This window comes from Saccopteryx bilineata, chromosome 12 (assembly GCF_036850765.1).
Source record: "Saccopteryx bilineata isolate mSacBil1 chromosome 12, mSacBil1_pri_phased_curated, whole genome shotgun sequence".
Lineage (NCBI taxonomy): Eukaryota > Metazoa > Chordata > Mammalia > Chiroptera > Emballonuridae > Saccopteryx > Saccopteryx bilineata.
Genome location: NC_089501.1, coordinates 38,593,608 through 38,612,308, shown reverse-complemented (window position 1 = coordinate 38,612,308; position 18,701 = coordinate 38,593,608). Strand labels below are relative to the sequence as shown.

Genomic DNA, 18,701 nt, shown 5'->3' with positions numbered 1-18,701 from the left:
GGTTCGAAGAGATGGTTCTGTCCTTCAGAGTGAAAGGAGGAGATCCTCATAACGGGAACATGAGCTGCCGATTAACAGCAGTGGCTGGACCACGGAGGGTTTGGGGTTTCAACTTCGTACTTATGCTTATGTCCTAACTGCTCGACAAAGAGTGTTTCCTCATCTAAGTTTCAGGACTTATAAGAACAGCTCCACCATCTCTATGAGAAATGGACTCTTCAGCCAAAACATGGAATGACATTACGAACCACACCACGGAAAATGACTTCACTGACAGATAAGAAAATCTAATTTGCAGTGAGGGAACGACAGAGCAAGCCCTGAGGCCTCTCTCTGGCTTTCTCCCATCACTGTCATTCTGCAATAGACACATTCTTCTCTCACACCCCTTGCAATGTAGTATTTAAATCCTGTTTTCACAGATTGCTTAACTCTCCTCAAATATATTCCTCAGCCCCTACAGCTTCTACGGGGGGCCTGCGGCTGGGAAATGCTTGCAGGGATAGTTTTTTATTTTGAAAAGTAATTCTCGCTACTGATTTTCGGAAGCGACGAAGCAAGCAGAGAGGTTCTTGTGGGCCTGAGTTGCCTGTGCGAAGGCTACCCACATCGCTGCAGAAGTGAGATCCACAGTGACAATACTTGTTTTTAATCACTATAAAACTGGGCACCTAGAACCAGGAACGGAAATGGTAAAGATAGTCCCATACTAGTTGCCAATGAACAACTATCAAAAAAGGTCTCCCTTGAAAGGCAGTATTTTAATGTGAACAGTAACATAGAATCCTGTCTCTATGCTCATTTGACATTTCACCTCTGATTGTTAAAGTTGCATTGGAGGAAGTGGGCAGGAGTCCCCACGATATCAGAAATTGTGACTTTTAGTCTTACCTACACCTTCAGTAGCCGTGTGGCCCTTAGCAAGTTATTTTGCTCCAAAACCTGTTTTCTCATCTGAAAAATGGGGATGAGAATTCCTCACAATATTATGCGACTCAATTAAGAGGATACTTTTGAGAGCACTTTGTATATTCTAAGTGCTCAATAAAATGTCATTATTGTGATATTTCAAAAAACGAATTACATTTTTGTTTGTGAATAACAGTTCTTCCATTTTCACTGGTACAGAGTCTACTGTGTGCAAGGAGGTGTCACTGAAGAAGCGTCAAAGACAAATAAGGCAAGGTCCTTGTTCTCAATAGTAGGCTGGCTACCGATCAATGTCTGGCAAAAATCAATGAAAGCATTCTTTGCGAATCAATTGGGATGGAGAATCTACAAAGAGTATTATGTAGTTTATTTTTAATTGTAAATTATGTGCTATACATTCTTTATATTAGTATCACTTACAATTCACTTATGACCACATGCATAGACAGCCAATTCAATATTTACTGGCATATCCCACATCCTCATCTGCAATGTGACCTCGCCATTCCCTCATCGAGAGGTGGAGTCTCTCTCCAGCCTTGGATCTGGGTGAGACCTGTAACTGCTTTGGTCAACAGAACACAGCAGAGGTGAGGCTGTGCCACTCAGGAATTAGCCCTTAACTGGTCTAGCATCTTTTGTTTCCTTCTTCTTGCAAGCCACCTGCCATGTAAAAAAATGTGCCAACCCTCAGGTAAGCACACTGTGAGAAAGCCAAGGTCCAAGCAGAGGATACGGTGGCATGTGGATACAGAGAGAGGCCAGGGAGCAACAAGGTGAAGACAGGAGAAGCCATCTCTGTAACTAACGCCAGGCACCACCTTACCGGATGCCATGTGGATCGGAAACAAAATGCTGAGCTGAGCCCTTCCTGAAGTCCTAACTCACAACATTTTGAGCAAAATGAAATGGTTGTTTTAAGTCATCACGTTCTGGGGTGGTTTGTTACAAAGCAGTTGATAGCCTCGAACATTATTTCAACACTTTCATCTCACAGATGATGACACGGAGATCAAGTAACTTGCTAGATCAAATGGGCATTAAGGGACAAAGATGGGCCTCACACATTGGCCTTCTTACTTCAAGTCCTCCATTCTTTCAAAAAAAAAAAAAAAAAAAGAGCTTCCAAGCCTAACTCATCCAGATAGTTGCCTCAGATCTCCTTGCTATGGGTGTTGGTTTGTAACTGGTAATAATAAATCAGTTACAGGGAACGAATGTGATGTGAAATTATAAGAACTACTTGCTTAAAAAAATATATCAGCAAGTTGTGACCACAGCCAATTAAAGAAACACAATACTCATTTTAAAAAATTCACTAAAGACTGATTATAGTTTTATTCCAAGAGTTACTTCCTCTTACTATTGAAAGAGATTTCCTGAGATTGTTATGAGAGGCAGGAAGAGTAATTGGTGAAACACACATGCAATAGTCTTAAATCTTCCATGAAAAGAAGACCAGAGTTCAGGCCTACCAACTCTTCTTGTAGATGTAACTGGGACTGATTTTGTTGAAAGATAGGAACAGAAATAGGTAGGCTGATGTAGTGGGATCAGAGCCCGAATGGTGCTGGACTGGACCAACAACAGGAAGTAACAGAGCTGAAACTAAGTGTTTCTAGGATTGAAACAAAACAAGAGATAGCACTGAGACCAAATACGTAGTATTTTTTTGATACCATGAGAGTTATAGTTTTTTTTCTGAGACTTAGTTGAAAAAACTTCCTTGAGCCCTGGTCGGTTGGCTCAGCGGTAGAGCATCAGCCTGGCGTGTGGGGGACCCGGGTTTGATTCCTGGCCAGGGCACATAGGAGAAGCACCCATTTGCTTCTCCACCCCCCCTCCCCTCCTTCCTCTCTGTCTCTCTCTTCCCCTCCCGCAGCCGAGGCTCCATTGGAGCAAAGATGGCCCGGGCGCTGGGGATGGCTCCTTGGCCTCTGCCCCAGGCGCTACAGTGGCTCTGGTCTCTGCAGAGCGACCCCCCGGAGGGGCAGAGCATCGCCCCCAGGTGGGCAGAGCATCGCCCCTGGTGGGCGTGCCGGGTGGATCCTGGTTGGGCGCATGCGGGAGTCTGTCTGACTGTCTCTCCCCGTTTCCAGCTTCAGAAAAATACAAAAAAAAAAAAAAAAAAGAAAAGAAAAAACTTCCTTGATAAAACTAAATCTATCACATAAGAGGTGTAAGTAAATAAAGGCAAAAAAAATCATTGAGATACATGGTAATATCTAGCCTCCTAAGATGACTGCGTGGGGGATATGTGAATACTGGTGCTTTTAGAAGAGCAATTAAATCATAAATAAGGGAAATCATGGCTAAAGCCACCGGAGCTCTTGCCTTGTCTGCAGGTGTCAACCTGGCCCAGGGCTTGTCTGCCCGGCGATCGTAGTCGGGGGAATCGGTGACTTCCACATACTCGTTAAACCGCAGGATCCTTCGGGCCTGCAGCTCTGCCACTGTGGGTCTCAGGCTCAGCTGCAGGAGAACAGGAACAGAGGACGAGTTCAGTAAACCCTTCACACCTCACGGTGGCAAGTTTTCTGTAGAGAGCTTCAAAGTTGTGGTTAAATAAGGTCACTTTCAGATATCACACACACAAAAAAAAGATAGAAGAAGAAAAGAAAAGGCAGCAGCATCTTGGGAGTTTTTAATAAGAACTAGAAAGCATTGTGCCCTAATTTTGAGACTATAAAAATCATCATTGTTAGCTAGGTCACAATCTTTGGCGACTGTCTGCACTATGCTATTTTCTCCAACCTGCCTGGCACCGTGATAAAGGTGCCCGTCATCTCTGACACAGGGAACACGAAGCTACACGGATACAACAAAAATCCAGAGATAGAATGGCTGGTTTGGGGATTGAATTATCAAGACAAAAGCCTTGCCACTTTTAGAAATGAGATAAAAAATCCTAGCTTCTATTTTATTAAACCTCAGAAATGCACAAAGTTATGATAAAGAAATGGTCCAGTAAAGAAGGAGGGGGACCTGCTAGACGAGTGCACTTCACGGGGACCCTAAGTACTTAAAATCATTTCGAATTACATGGATTCCTCCTGTGGTTTGTGTCAAATTCAAATATATAGTTATACTTAATCTACCCAGACTTTCGTGCATTGGCTTTCCTTTCTATGTTCTTTTTCAAGACCAAGAATAAGGCAGAGATGGTTCTGAGACTAAAAATCATGGTCCCCTGGTCGACACGCATTCCCTGCTCTCTGCTATTGAGGTTCACGCCCTTCTCAGTCGGGTGATGTCATAAGACTGTCACACAGGTAGACCAGGCCTCTGTTTTACCCTTGAAGTCTATTTTCTGTATCTTTTATCTTCATATATGTATTCTATATATAGCCAGACTATCTAAGAAGTCCTTTTTGGAGGGGTTCCTTATTGATACAGGCTCAATTTTTGGAAAAATTAGGCACAATCACAAAAAATAATTTTGTGATTAAAAACATCCCCTTTTCTGGGCCTCGGTTTCCTCGTGAGTAAAACCGGAGGCTGAACTCAATCAATGTTCTAACCTTCAAGGTGTTCAAAGACTCTTAGAAGGCCTGGGTCCACACCCTGAGCCCACTGGAGCTGAGGCGTGACAACTTCAGTTCCTTCTAGGTCCATAAAGCCCTGGTAGGTACCAGACAAAGGAAGGAGCAATCTAAGTGGTTTTGTTATGCTCTCAGTTACTGTCTGATCTATACTGCTAGATTCTTACTGCATCTCCAGGACAGACAGGGTTACGGAGGGAGAGAAACCCCCTTGCCTCTAGGGATTACCCAAAAGGCACGTGACCAAAGGCCACTTCAATTCTCCATCCAGTCTTGCCTTCCAGGACTGTGCCAGTGACAGGGTAGCTATCCGTGACAGGGACTGTCCTGCACTCATGGCAGGGAGCTCTGTAGAGTGGAGGCACGAGGGGACAGGAGTGAAGGTCAGGCTCTGTTGCCTCCTGGAAGGGCCCAGCTGGATTAAGGAGACTATATCCATGTCAGGGGTGAGTCCGGAGCAACGAGGAGGGGCCGCTTCGTACCTGTAGCTGGAACTTAGCGGCCGCTGACTGATGGAAGAGCCATCTCTAGAAATTCAGTTTACAGGGTCTATCTATTTCAGCTTGATCATTATTGACATTTAGGGTCTTTGAGGGGTTAAAAAAGAGATGACTAAAGTATCTTTTCCACTAAAAATCAAACCCAAACTCTCTTAAAGTACAGTCTCTAACTTTTTCACTGGAACGGAGTGTTGCCTCTATCTGTCTTAGAATGCTTTCGCTCGGATTCCCCAGCCAACCCAGATAAATGTGGGTTAGGACGCACACTTTACTAGAGATGTCGTGCTTTTCTCAGCCTGCCTTATCCAGGAGTGAAAGGTATACCTGAACAATTACTGAATGAAGAAATATAATGAAATATAAGCTCTGCTAGTGCTCAAGTCTTCCAAAGATTATTATTATTATACATACTTACAGAAAAAAAAGCTGTAGTCCTGATATCATATCTATATTTTCATAAACGGTGAAAACAATTGTCTGAGCTAAGCCATTTGTAAATTTGGGTCGCCCTGCAGTAGGCAGGCTGGATGATCAAGTTTACTTAAGAAATTACTCACCTAGCCCTGACACACAACAGTGGCAAACCTTTGGTAGTAACACAATATTTATTTACTGTTTCCAAAACTACATAGGCAGCTTGAGCATTTTAAAAAACTAAACACCGAATGAAATATTAATACCTCTAGGTTGAAAAAGTTCACATGATAGTTTTTTTCTCTTATTCCCTTAGGATTTAAAATTTTCTTCACAGATTGTTATTTTCATAATCATTAAATGCACTTCAAAACTTTTGATTGTCAACATCAAAATTAAAATAAAATTATAACTATAAAGATAATTCATTACATTGATTTTAATTTCTATAATTAGCAGACTAACAGGAATATTATTCCTAAATATCAGATTTACATGTAGATAGCTAACTTGCATTTAAAAAAATGAAATATATCCCAAAACACACAATTGTTAACAGTTACAGTTTTATCACCTTTCTGCTGAGTCTGCGTTTAAGTTCCATTTTTGCTTCTTGTTCTTCTTCTTCATTCTTTTCTGTTTATTAATGGAGGGGAAAGCATGAAGACTTAGTTACTATAAATGATTTTATAATCAGAAAATTAAATCAGACCCTATTATTTGACTTTAACAGATTTTGATCAAACATTCCCGTATCTTTAAAAAGTTATACATTTTTTGCAGAAAAATCAATCATTAATTTATATATCTATAAAGTTATATTAACTTCTTTAGGTACATATGTACCTAAACCCCCCTTATAGGGCTGGTTTATTTACTAACTATAAACCTTTTTGCTTCCTTTTTGTTTTATTTCAAAAACCCACAATAGTGCCCATATTCTGGTGAAAGTCTTTTTGTGTGTGTGTGTGTGTGTGTGTGTGTGTGTGTGTATTTTTCTGAAGCTGGAAACGGGGAGAGACAGTCAGACAGACTCCCGCATGCGCCCGACCGGGATCCACCCGGCACGCCTACCAGGGGCGACGCTCTGCCCACCAGGGGGCGATGCTCTGCCCCTCTAAGGCGTCGCTCTGCCGCGACCAGAGCCACTGTAGCGCCTGGGGCAGAGGCCAAGGAGCCATCCCCAGCGCCCGGGCCATCTTTGCTCCAATGGAGCCTTGGCTGCGGGAAGGGAAGAGAGAGACAGAGAGGAAGGAGGGGGGGGTGGAGAAGCAAATGGGCGCTTCTCCTATGTGCCCTGGCCGGGAATCGAACCCGGGTCCCCCGCACGCCAGGCCGACGCTCTACCGCTGAGCCAACCGGCCAGGGCCTGGTGAAAGTCTTTGATGATCATCTCATGGGCTTATAAACACAGATTATCAGAATTCTGATAAAAATTTACTTCGAGGGCTGGCCTTCATGTGGAAATCTGAGACATATCAAAACAACAAATTAGAACCATGATGCACATCTGAATTGCTGATTTCTGTTCAAGTCTAACTAAAATATTTGATTTGTCTGCTTTGGTTTCCCTGGAAGCAGAATGCAATTATTTCTTTGGACTTTGCTTTTGAACTAGAATGTTCTGAATGGGGTTATGGTGTACTGTTGGTGGTCATGACTTTGACTTTATAAAGTCTTTCTCTAGGACTTCAAGTAGTACAATTTCATGGCCAACTTAAATGAATGTTGTCTAATGGATGGGATTAAGAAAAAAAATGTCCGGAACTTTTAAATACATACATACCTTTTTAGATTTTTTTAAAAATTTATTTTTAGCAAGAGAAGAAGGGAGAGAGAGAGAAACAGAGAGAGAGAGAGACAGGAACATCGAGCTGTTCCTATATGTGCTCTGGCCGGGAATCGAACCAGTAACCACTGGTTGCATTTGAAACTACTGCAACCACTGTACTTTGGGATGACGCTCTAACCAACTGAGCTACCTGGCCAGGGCATCTTTTCAGGTTTTAATAGTTAGGTATGTGATGAATTTCTCACTGGTGCTTCCTTTAGCTCATCTTTTATTCAAAAAATGGGCAGAATTTACTCACTGTGTATTAATACTCACATAAAGATTTTATTTTAGAAAGTACTATTATGAATCTATTGAAGGAAAAATAACACTGTAGAAAAGCTCAACCAAAAGGATGAACAAGAAGTCTCCTTTCCAAAGGGATAATTATATTTATTTTTAAAATTCAAATAGACTTCTTACTGCTAATATTATTTTTATCATAAATAAAATATTAGCATGCAGTATTTGCAACATCTGTATTTGTTATTGAACATGCCAAACCTCAAATCTTATTAATTTTCCTTATTTTGATTGGGAAAAGTTTCTACATTCTTCTGAAATACTAATTTTAATTCAAATGAAAAAGAATGATTAGTCTGCTTATAAAAAGTGACCATAAACTGAAATCACCCTGCAAGACAAGAAAGAAGCAGTTAGTAGACTTGTATTAAGTGTCTGTCAAAGAAATCTAGTTGTAATTCGGATTTCTTCCTATGAAAATATACTAGGTATCCTAACAATATATCCTTAGGGTCAAATAATTACATTCTGTGAGTTGGATTAAGGGATGTGGATTATACAATCCAAACACCAAATTAATGGTTCATGTGATTCAAACTAAGGTTTTATAAAACCAGGCCTCTGAGGATATTATTAATAAAAAAGAAAATATATAATCCTTAAAGCATTTTAGTCAATTCTTCCTAGACAGTGATTATGCTATGTTTTTCTAAGGTACTAAAAGACAAAAAAAATTAGATATCTAATATAATTCAAAACTAATGCTTTAATTTTCATGAAGTACACAAAATGTCATTTCTCTGAAGGGAATATTAGATAATCTTGCATTACTAAGCATATTGTACATCTACATGACAGCCAGTTAAGTTTAAAAGAAGAACAGCCAACTGCAGTTAAAGAAGTTAAATAAACAAGATTTTACCATTTGGAAATTCGTTTTCAACATCAGGAACTGACATCCTTACATGTCTCATATTTGAAATTGTGCTTCTAATGAAGTTGGAGGAAGAGGGTTAGAAGTGGAAGGAGGCCAAGGCGACTGTTCATCTGTATCTTATGAAATAGTCACTGTAAAACCTCTTACAGAGTCAAGGTTAAACCTACACTTAGTTTGAAAAAATTCACTGAGTTTTGAATGTTTCCTCCTTTTCTTGAATTATTAGAGGACTAATTATAAAGTACAAATGTAAACCTTTCTGCTCACTTGAAACCTACTGGAGGAATATTCATGAAGGAAGTGATGTGGCTTATTGACAAATCCTGCCCTCAGTGCCTCTCGCCTGAGCAGAGGGGCGGATATTTCAGAATAGCCACAGGAAGCATTTGCCACAAACACACAGCACTGCAGGAGGTTTAACAGGGTGGGCACCACAGGAAGGCTGCCTAGCGAGTGAGTGTTGCCCAACACATTTTGTGGATAAGCTAAAAGAACAAAGAAAAACACCGACATACCAACAACTCAAGTATTATACTCTTGAGTCCTCAATTCAGATAGAACAGGATTAAAAAAGGCCAGACATCTTTATGGGTTTGTTTCTCTTTTTGCTGTTTTACATGTTTCTGTATGGGCGTTTTCAGCAAATAAAAATACACGTGTGACTCTATTTGAAATGCACTCCCCCCCAAAAAAAAAGACATGGATCAATGGATAGAAAGATGTGTGATAAAGCAAGATGTGATAAAGTATATGTTAACGGTAGAATATAAAATGGTAGATATACAGGTGTTCACTGTAAAAATTTCAACTTTTCTGTATGATTAAAACATGTCATATAAAATGTTATATGCAGAACTCAATGGCCTACACATTTTTCCCTGTAAAAGATACGGCTGGAATATAGTCACAGCTAAATAATTTTTATCTCTCATCCCTGCTTGGAAAAAGGTGTTCCGTATACATCACTTATCCTGGTACGCAAAAGTTGATCTTTTAAGCACCAAAATTTGCTTTTTATTTTAACAATTTTAAGGCAGTGGTTCTAAAATGTGCAACTAAATATAACTATATGTATTTTAAAAGGCCAGATGCACTAAAATAGGAAAGACATAAAACAGGTTGTGATACCTGGAATAATATTTGTAATAATATTTGTAATAATTCTTAGGTTGTGATACCTAAGAAATAAAATTTGTCCTAGGTCTCCAATTAGAGCTATCAGCATTGACTACCATCTGACTCATGTTTACTAAACGAGTGATGGACTTGGGTTTGAGAATGGCTGAATGTTGCCCCCTAATTTGTCAAGAAAAGGTGACCTAGTTAAAGTAAGTGTCCTTAAAACCCACACCATGTCGCACACAGACTTTCTCTAAATAAACAATTTTAAACAAAAGCTGATGACGAAACATGCCAACGTACAGGACTAATCTACGGGGAAGAATGGAGAGAAAAGCAGGGGCGGAATCGAGCGGCGTGAGCTATGCTCTGGATGATCTCCACCAGTTCTCTTCTCTGCTTCCCTTGGCCATACAATATTATGTCAGGAGATCACAGGCCAGTTATCTGCCTCACCAGACTGCAAATGTGTCTTTTGTTTCCAGAAAAAGTATGCTTAAACAAACTCAAAAGGAAGTAAATAAGGGCTGATGTCAAATCTGAAGTTGACTTTGGCGTTTCACTCTTTCCCGAACCTCCAGGAAAAATGGGGGATAAAAGCCAACACAGCACTTAAAATCACTGTGTGATAAATTTCTAGATCTATGAAGCAGTTCCTCAAATAACCAAACACCAGTGTGGTTTGGCACTATTCGTCTCCCGGGAGCAGGGAAAAAAATCACCCAGAATTTGCTCTTCCTCTTCTTCTAGGTATTGCATCAGACATCCAATAAGAAATGACCTGGGTTTTAGGAGCTCATCCTCTGCATTTGAGCTTATCTAAAAGTTAATGCAAATATTTTGCAGGAATCTATTACCAAAAGCCATGAGCCTCTTCGGTTTGGTTTTGTTGTCAAAAATTAGACGTTGTTTTCATCCTGTTCTAGAAAGCTGAAACATTTCTAGCCATGACTTTTTCCCTCTTCAAACTGGCTCTTATATATACATTGAGGGTCACTTCAGCCGTTTCTTGGGTTCTATGCCAGCTATGCTTCTAAACAGCCAGAACAAAAACATTCCAAGGAAAATAATCCCATAGACTGGCAATTCCCCTCACTCTTCAGTTCACATTGTGGAACTGTTTTCGTAACAAACTGCAGTATAGCTATGTTATTAAAAGCTCTCCTTTTCTTGAGGAAAGAAAACAACTCAGACTGGAGAATGGGGATCATCCAGACAGGCCAATTTGACTTTAAAAGCCTGGTCGACAGAGATGTAGCACATGCCTGGGGCTCATTCCTCTTGTCCTGTGCGGAGCTCTGCCCATCCCTGCCTTCTGCTCTTTCATACAACACAAAGCTCTTTTGAAACTGGGTTCATAACATATAAAACTACAGTGGCTCAATTAAAAAAAATACCCATTACCTAAACTCACTGCGGTTACTAACCACATCGATACACTATATAGCACGGCCAATTGTAGCGCCACTCGTTCTCTAGCTTTAATGTATCAACGTTAATCGTTTAAATGTGATGGGGCTGGTAAATGAGAAACCACGTCAAAGAAAATAGAGGGGAAAAAATAAAATGGCAAAATAGAGTTGGAAAATGAATGGAGAACTCCTTAAGTGCTGAGAAATTATAAATAACTCAAGAGGAAGGCAGAGCTATCATAACAAAGGGACGTGAAATGGGTTGAAAAATTGCTTTTACCGTGATTTTGTTTTAAAATCGAGTCATTTGTTAAACCTGGCAACAAACTGTATTATTAATAATAATATAGGAAAGTTTGATTCATTTCCTTGCGGATTCTCCGGCCTTTTCTTTGACGTGTGTTTGCAAGCAGACCAGAGAGCATTTTCTTTTATTTAATAGTTGGGTGGAAGAATATATGGAATATATACTTCATCTTTCTTAACAACAATTGTCACAACCATGACTCTGGCCTGAGGAATATCAGGCTCAAAGCCATCAAAAGAAATACAAACTTCAAGAAATTATTTTTAAAATTACATAAACATGATAAATGTGATGTGAATGGGCCATATCAATCATTTGCAAATAAATATATTAAGGTTTCCTACTGATAAATGGACCATCTCTAGAGAGAGCTTGCTAATGGTAGGACAAGAAGTCACTGCGGCCCTGGCTGGATGGCTCAGTTGCTGGGAATGTCGTCCTAGGGCATGGGGGTTGCCGGTTTGATTCCTTGTCGGGGCACATACAGGGACAGATTGAGGTCCCCCCCTCCTTCCCTCCCCCTCCCCCTCTCACTGGAATCAGTAAAGTAAAAAATAAATAAATAAAAATAATAAAAAAAAGAAGTCACTGCGTAGCAGAGCATACTCACGTTTTAGGATGTTTCTCTGCTCTAATTCTTCAGTTGTGGGCCTCTGGCTAAGTCTCCTATAATGACAAAAGGAACACACTGCAGGTTACAAACAAGGCCCCCTTAGCAGGAGACACAAAATTAAGCAACACACAAAGCTGTATTTTTTCATATTTTGAGAAACAAAACTCCATTTTTAAACCTCCAAAAGTATTCTTTCTGTTAGTTTGGAGGCTAGAGATTGTGGCTAAGGCTGTTAACTACCCCCCATGACCATTTTCCCTCTTCCTTTCAGAAACAGCATCCCCAGAGCTTTGGTTATAACTCCAACCCCAACCCCCAGCACCGGTTACAGCCTTCTGCCTCTCGAGCTGTAAGGTATAGCTATATGACCAAGTTTTTGCAATAGGATGTGAGCAGAAATGGAGTCTGTCATTTATACTTTTTACCCTTAAACTGTGTGTGTGTGTGTGTGTTCCCTTCTCTACCCTTCCTTTCTTCCACAGGCTAGAACTTGGTCAGTGAGCATGCTCAGTGAGCCAGCTCGGACCATGTAGATGAGAATAGCAACAAGCATGGAATTGGGAGAGCAACGAGACAGAAGGGACCTGGGTCCCCGGCTGACTGCAAGGAGCAATGCTCCCCCGCCATGCTGGGGACTGCGACCCTGGACTGCTCTGTGAAAAAGAAACAGACATGTGGAAGCGCCTTGTTTAGACCACTGCATGTTTTGTTCTCTGTTAAAATAGCTGAGGCTTTTCCTTAATTCATATACAGTCAGATCTAAAAAAGGCTGCTGCTTGAGAGTTCATCTCAACTTGGCAGATGAACAATCTACCCTGTATATTGTTTTAAGTGAAATACTGCTTTTGTGACCTCAAACAAATTTCCAATTTATATAGTTACCTTGAGACACATTCGCCCTTCCCATCTGCCTTCAAGACAAGCCAGGCTCATCTGTGATTAGTAGCCAACTATTTGTCCACAAGAGCCGAATGTCTCAGTAACCCTTTCTAACTTTGTTCTCGGTCTTGTTTACACTATTAATTTGTTATCGCAGACAAAATTTTCCTCTGGGTATAGGCCAAATTTGTACAAATTAAATGAAAAGTAATTTTCATATAGTAGATACTATCAACTTATGGCTGCGACAGAAATGGTAGGAAGAATTGCAATCAATAATATTTTAAATATCTCATTAAAATCTTGTTAAAGTTGAATCTTTATCAGAACTCCCTTGAAATTAAAAATCCAGTGAACATCTATGCTGGCCAGATGTTGTGCCATCTGTGTGCCCCTGTATCCTGTATGACACATTTGTACTGTAGCATCCCCACAAACACATCATTCTTCCTTTGTCTAGAGAGTTTCCTTCCTCTAGGACGACCCTCTCTCCTTCTCCAGCTACTGCTATCTTACAAACGATTAAAATAGTCCCCCGAAGGTGGGTGTTTGATTTTTGCTAAAAGTGAGAAAGAAAGGCTCCTGGTCCTTCATTCCTATACAGCAGTTGCACAAACCCTGCTCCATCTTCCAGACTGTTCCCTCCTCCCAATCTCTGTACCCTGTTGTTGATGCGGAGTAAGAGAAGTCAGCAGATAACTACTATTTAAACACGCCCAGACCGGGAATAAAAGGGAAGGCTCCAGCACCTGTTTCTATTAAAACTGCCAGTTAGATGGACTTCTACAGTCACGAGTGGCAACAGTAGAAATCCCACAAGAGCTGGAGGCAGGAAGAGAAGTCAGATGACCATTTATTTGAAATTAAAAGAGGGAAGTTTCGATCTCGGGGCTGTGGTTAACCTGACTTGGATGGAGCTGACCAGTGAAGGTAACTACTACTTTTATAGCCTAGCAGCCCGCAGGACAGAACCGCCTGGAAGTCACAGGAATGTTCCAAAGTCCATGAATGAAGCCAGCCTCACGTTGTGATGAATCACTGTGAGTGGAATGCAACCACACTCGTTTGTTTACGTTTTGTTCATGGCTGCTTTTGTTGAGTGGCTGCAACAGAGACCTTCTGGCCAGCGAAGCCTATAATATTTACGACCTGGCCCTTTACAGGACAAGTCTGTCAACATTTGGATCACGCTTGGGCAACCTCAGAGCCACTGACTAGCTGGACTGAGGGCAAGCTCTTTAAGTGGTTCACCATCCATGGCCAACTTGAAAAGACCAGCGAGGCCAGGTGTGCCCTTAGACAAAACCCCATGACCTCAGGCTGGAGACGACAGGAGGGGAATAGTATGCTTTAGTCAGTACTGTGCTGAAATTTCAGCAATTACCTGACTAGCTTGGTTCCAATTTGCTGCCGAATTTCCTGCCTCTCTTCTTCAGATGTACGCTGCAAGATGTTCTTGTCCTCCAATTCCTTTTTGGATGGTCTGTTACCAAGTTTGATCGCAAGGGTATCCCTCCGCCGGATTTTACTTGCCAAAGCACCTGAGGATTAGAAAAGGCAGAGATGCAGGGAAAGGGCTTTTTAGAGAGTGGCTCTCAGGTTACAGGTGGTGTGGACTTTAAACTGAGTCCAGACAGAATTCTTTGTCCACATGCAAGAGTGGAATTTTAATTAGCCTACGGAGGGAGGGGGGAAGAGTTTTTAGTTGGATGTAGCTCATGCTGAAAAACTGGAAAACGATTTAAAAAATGTTATGAAAAATATTGGGGTGCCATGAAAAACTTGTTAAGTATCACCTCATCATTTGGAAAGAAAGATTTGAAGTTTATTTTACTGAGATGGTGCGTCAGGGAAACTGCTGATTGCATAGTGTCTTTTACTTCTTTCCTTTTCCAAGTCTTAAAAACTCAGCCGTTTGATTTATACTGTACAGGAAATTCTTGTCTTCCCTCTTCCTCTACTCAGAAACCACTGGGCAAAAGTCTACATTTGATATTAAAGTCTTTATTTTACACCACTCAGCGACCCCTGACATCTCCATAGATGACAGCTAACACTGATGGATGATCATTTTTGGTTGTTGTTCAGTACAAAGTGAAAGAAATTTGACAAACTGATGTTGAGTCATTAATATACCAGTAACTTTTCATAATCTATAATAAAGTTAACTCTACAGTGGTAATCCCTCCCAAGTCATCCTGTTGAGAAGATAAAAAAAAAAAAAAAAAAAAAAAAAAAAATATATATATATATATATATATATATATATATATATATATATATATATATGGCACTTCACAGTTCCCTAACTTATAAAACATAAGTGGTTGGTTGCCTTTACCTACTTGACTCTCCTGTCTTCCCAGAAGGCATACTATCTTGTTTACTGTGAATGAGTGATTGCTCTTATTTGTTAAAAGATATTTGTCATTTTTTACTCATTCCTCCCTCCCTTCTCTTTACACCCCAGCAGAAAAATAAGTGAAACTCTCCAACATTTTCAACGAGTAATCCAGGGAATCCCACACCAATGCTTCTTATTCAAGAGCAGTCCCCAGGAAGGGCGGGCTCTGATCATTCTGAGAAAGGCCTCTGTCATTAGAAAGCTTGGACTCTTTGGACAAACACAGATGCGCTTATCTGTCCAACAGACGCGCCCCCCACCCCCCTTGGAATAATCCAAAGCTAAACCTTAGAATATACCCATTTCTAATCTGAGAAAGGAACTTGAATGGAAAAAGAACATCAGATGTCTGGTTCCTGATGGAGCTTTTTGTTGTTGTTCTTTACAAAATGCAGCTGCTTCTATCCACCACCTACTTCCCTCCCGAACCCCTGGAAAAAAGTCTAACTTTCTCCACTGCCATCCTCGTCATCCTCTTCATCGTCATCGTCATCAGTGTACAGGATAGGCCCATCGGAGTCAGAGTCGTTGGCCCGGTACTCTCTTTGGCCTTCATCCTCTGGGGCACTGAAGGATTCTGAAGAGTCTCCCATCAGCCCAGGAGCCAGCAGCTGAGGTGCTGCCTTGCCCAGCTCGTCTTTGGTCGTGACACTGTAAAGGCACAGAAACACAGGGGTGGTGTGAAGCCGCCAACACCAGGAGAAGGAGTGCTGGTGTTGTGAGCACCCTCTGGGCCGGCAAAAGGGAAAAGCAGACACAGGCCAGCTAAGTCACGGAAACGGAAGACTAGTGTGTGTTACTTACTTCTCAAAGCCTTAGATTCTTCATCTGTACTAGGAAGAGGATTGACTAGATGGTGTCTGATCTAGTTAGTACACGACTATGGTAAGACTATTATACTCTGCAAATTAATCTTTCAGTAGCAATGGGAGTCCTGAAGAAAGAACAATGGGCTAGAAAAAGCTAAATATCTGAGCCTGAATTTTTTCTTTGACTTTTTTTTTTAAAGATTTTTAAAATTTTTATTTATTCATTTTAGAAAGGAGAGTTAGAATGAGAGAGAGAGAGAGAGAGAGAGAGAGAGAGAGAGAGAGAAAGGGGGGAGGAGCAGGAAGCATCAACTCCCATATATGCCTTGACCAGGCAAGCCCAGGGTTTTTAACCGGTGACCTCAGTGTTCCAGGTCAACGCTTTATCCACTGCACCACCACAGGTCAGGCTTTCTTTGACCTTTTCACTCCTACTTATCCTTCAAGTCTCAGTGAAGCCTCAGCTCCGTCAGGAATCTGCCACTGGCCTTCAAGGCTAGGATCCTGCCTTTTCTCCCTGCTCCCCTTGTGATTCAAGACAACGCCACTGGAGCCCTTGGCACACTGCCTTCCCAACCCCAAAGTTCCCGGACCAGTAGGACTTTACTGTTTTACAGCCCAACACCCAGAAATGTAGTGACACAGAAAATACATCTTCTTTAATCAACATATTAATTAACCCCCATTTTCATCACAGCTGGGTGTCCACAATAAAAAAATCATCCTCTGGTTTAAAGTACCTGCATATAATGGAATACTACTTGGCCATCAAAAAGGATGGAATCTTACTATTTGCAACAACATGGATAGACCTAGAGGATATTATGCTAAGTAAATGTCAGACAGAGAAAGACAAATACCATATGATTTCATTTATATGTGGAATCTAAAAAACAAAATAAATGAACAAAACAGAACAAACTCATAGATACAGAGAACAATGTATGGTTTCCAGATGGGAAGGGGATTGGGGGCTATGTGAAAAAGGTAAAGGTTTAAGAAGTACAAATTAGAAGTTACAAAATAGTCATGAGGAAGTAAAGTATAGCACAGGGAACACAGTCAATAATATTATAATAACTATGTATGGTATCAGATGGGTACTGGAACACTTTGTAGAGTATATGATTGTCTAACCACTATGCTATACACCTGAAACTAATATAATATTGAATGTCAACTGTAATTGAAAAATAAAATAAATCAATAGTTATTATAAATATGCAAAACTTGCCAATTTTCAGACTAGAATAAAAAATACCTCGCATAAAAATATCACATAAAAATAATGTAATCTTGCCCTGGCCGGTTGGCTCAGCGGTAGAGCGTCGGCCTAGCGTGCGGAGGACCCGGGTTCGATTCCCAGCCAGGGCACACAGGAGAAGCGCCCATTTGCTTCTCCACCCCTCTGCCGCGCTTTCCTCTCTCTCTCTTCCCCTCCCGCAGCCAAGGCTCCATTGGAGCAAAGATGGCCCGGGCGCTGGGGATGGCTCCTTGGCCTCTGCCTCAGGCGCCAGAGTGGCTCTGGTCGCAATATGGCGACGCCCAGGATGGGCAGAGCATCGCCCCTGGTGGGCGTGCCGGGTGAATCCCGGTGAGGCGCATGCGGGAGTCTGTCTAACTGTCTCTCCCCGTTTCCAGCTTCAGGAAAAAAAAAAAAATGTAATCTTCATTTTAAGATAAAGAAGCTTCTCAAATAATTTCTGATATAAACAGAAAAATCCAAATTTGAATGTCACACTTCTGAAAAACTGTTTACTGCAATACATGTGCTTGCTGTTGGCACTAACTAGGAAAAGCCAAAACCAGTCCTCTGTATAATAAACACAGGTAAACTTTGTCAGAATCTGAGGTATTGAAAATTCTTTGTGGTTCTAAGCCAAGAGCTTTCAGAACTCTCCATTTTAGCATATTAGAAAAAACTAACAGCCAGAGTACTTGTTTTCCAAGGGGGGAAAATATAAAAAAAATTTTTTTTAAAGATTTTATTTATTGATTTTAGAGAGAGAGTGAGAAAGGTGGGGAGTGTTGGGAAGGCAGGAAGAAGCAGGAAGCATCAACTTGGCTTCTTCTCTGTACCTTGACCGGGCAAGCCGAGGGTTTTGAACCGGCGACCTCAGCATTCCAGGTTGATGCTTTATCCACCCTGCCACCACAGGTCAAGCTAAAATTTCATTTTTTATTGTCTAAAATATACATGGCATAAAACTTAACATTTAACCATTTTTAAGTGCACAGTTCAGGCATTAAATATATTCACACTATTGTGAAACCATCACCACTGTGTATTTGCAGAACTTTTTCATCTTCCCAATCTGAAACTCTGTACCCATTAAATAATAACTTCCTCTCCCCACAGCCGACCTGTCCCTGGCAGCTATTGTACCACTTCCCATCTTCACGAGTTTTACTATTCTAGGTGCTTCATATAATTGAAATTATATATTTGTCATTTTGTGTGATCTATTTCACTTAGTATGTTCGTCCATGTTGTGGCATGTATCAGAATTTCCTTCCTGTCTAAGGTTGAATAATATTCCACTGTATGTCTTTGCCACATTTCATTTATGCATTCATTGGTCAACAAACTTTGGGTTGCTTCTACCTTTTGGTTATTGTGAATAATGCTGCTATGAACAGTGGCATACAAAAATCTGTTTGAGTATCTGCTTTCAAATTTTCATACTATACAATAAGCAGAATTACATGGTAATCCTATGCATGATTTTTTGTGGACCCACCATACGGTTTTCACAGTATG

General features: G+C 40.9%; 1 protein-coding gene across 5 annotated transcripts in view; it reads right to left on the bottom strand.

Moving 5' to 3' along the window:
* PHACTR2 (phosphatase and actin regulator 2) overlaps positions 1-18,701 on the bottom strand; it is a 247,584-nt gene that overhangs the window by 17,449 nt on the left and 211,434 nt on the right. For all 5 annotated transcript variants that reach the window (XM_066248270.1, XM_066248269.1, XM_066248274.1 and 2 more), the window contains 5 exons: positions 15,580-15,782; positions 14,112-14,268; positions 11,846-11,901; positions 5,961-6,022; positions 3,265-3,402 (listed from right to left, as the gene is read on the bottom strand). In XM_066248270.1, coding sequence (XP_066104367.1) covers positions 3,265-3,402; positions 5,961-6,022; positions 11,846-11,901; positions 14,112-14,268; positions 15,580-15,782 — 616 coding nt within the window. The remainder of the gene's footprint in view (positions 1-3,264; positions 3,403-5,960; positions 6,023-11,845; positions 11,902-14,111; positions 14,269-15,579; positions 15,783-18,701) is intronic.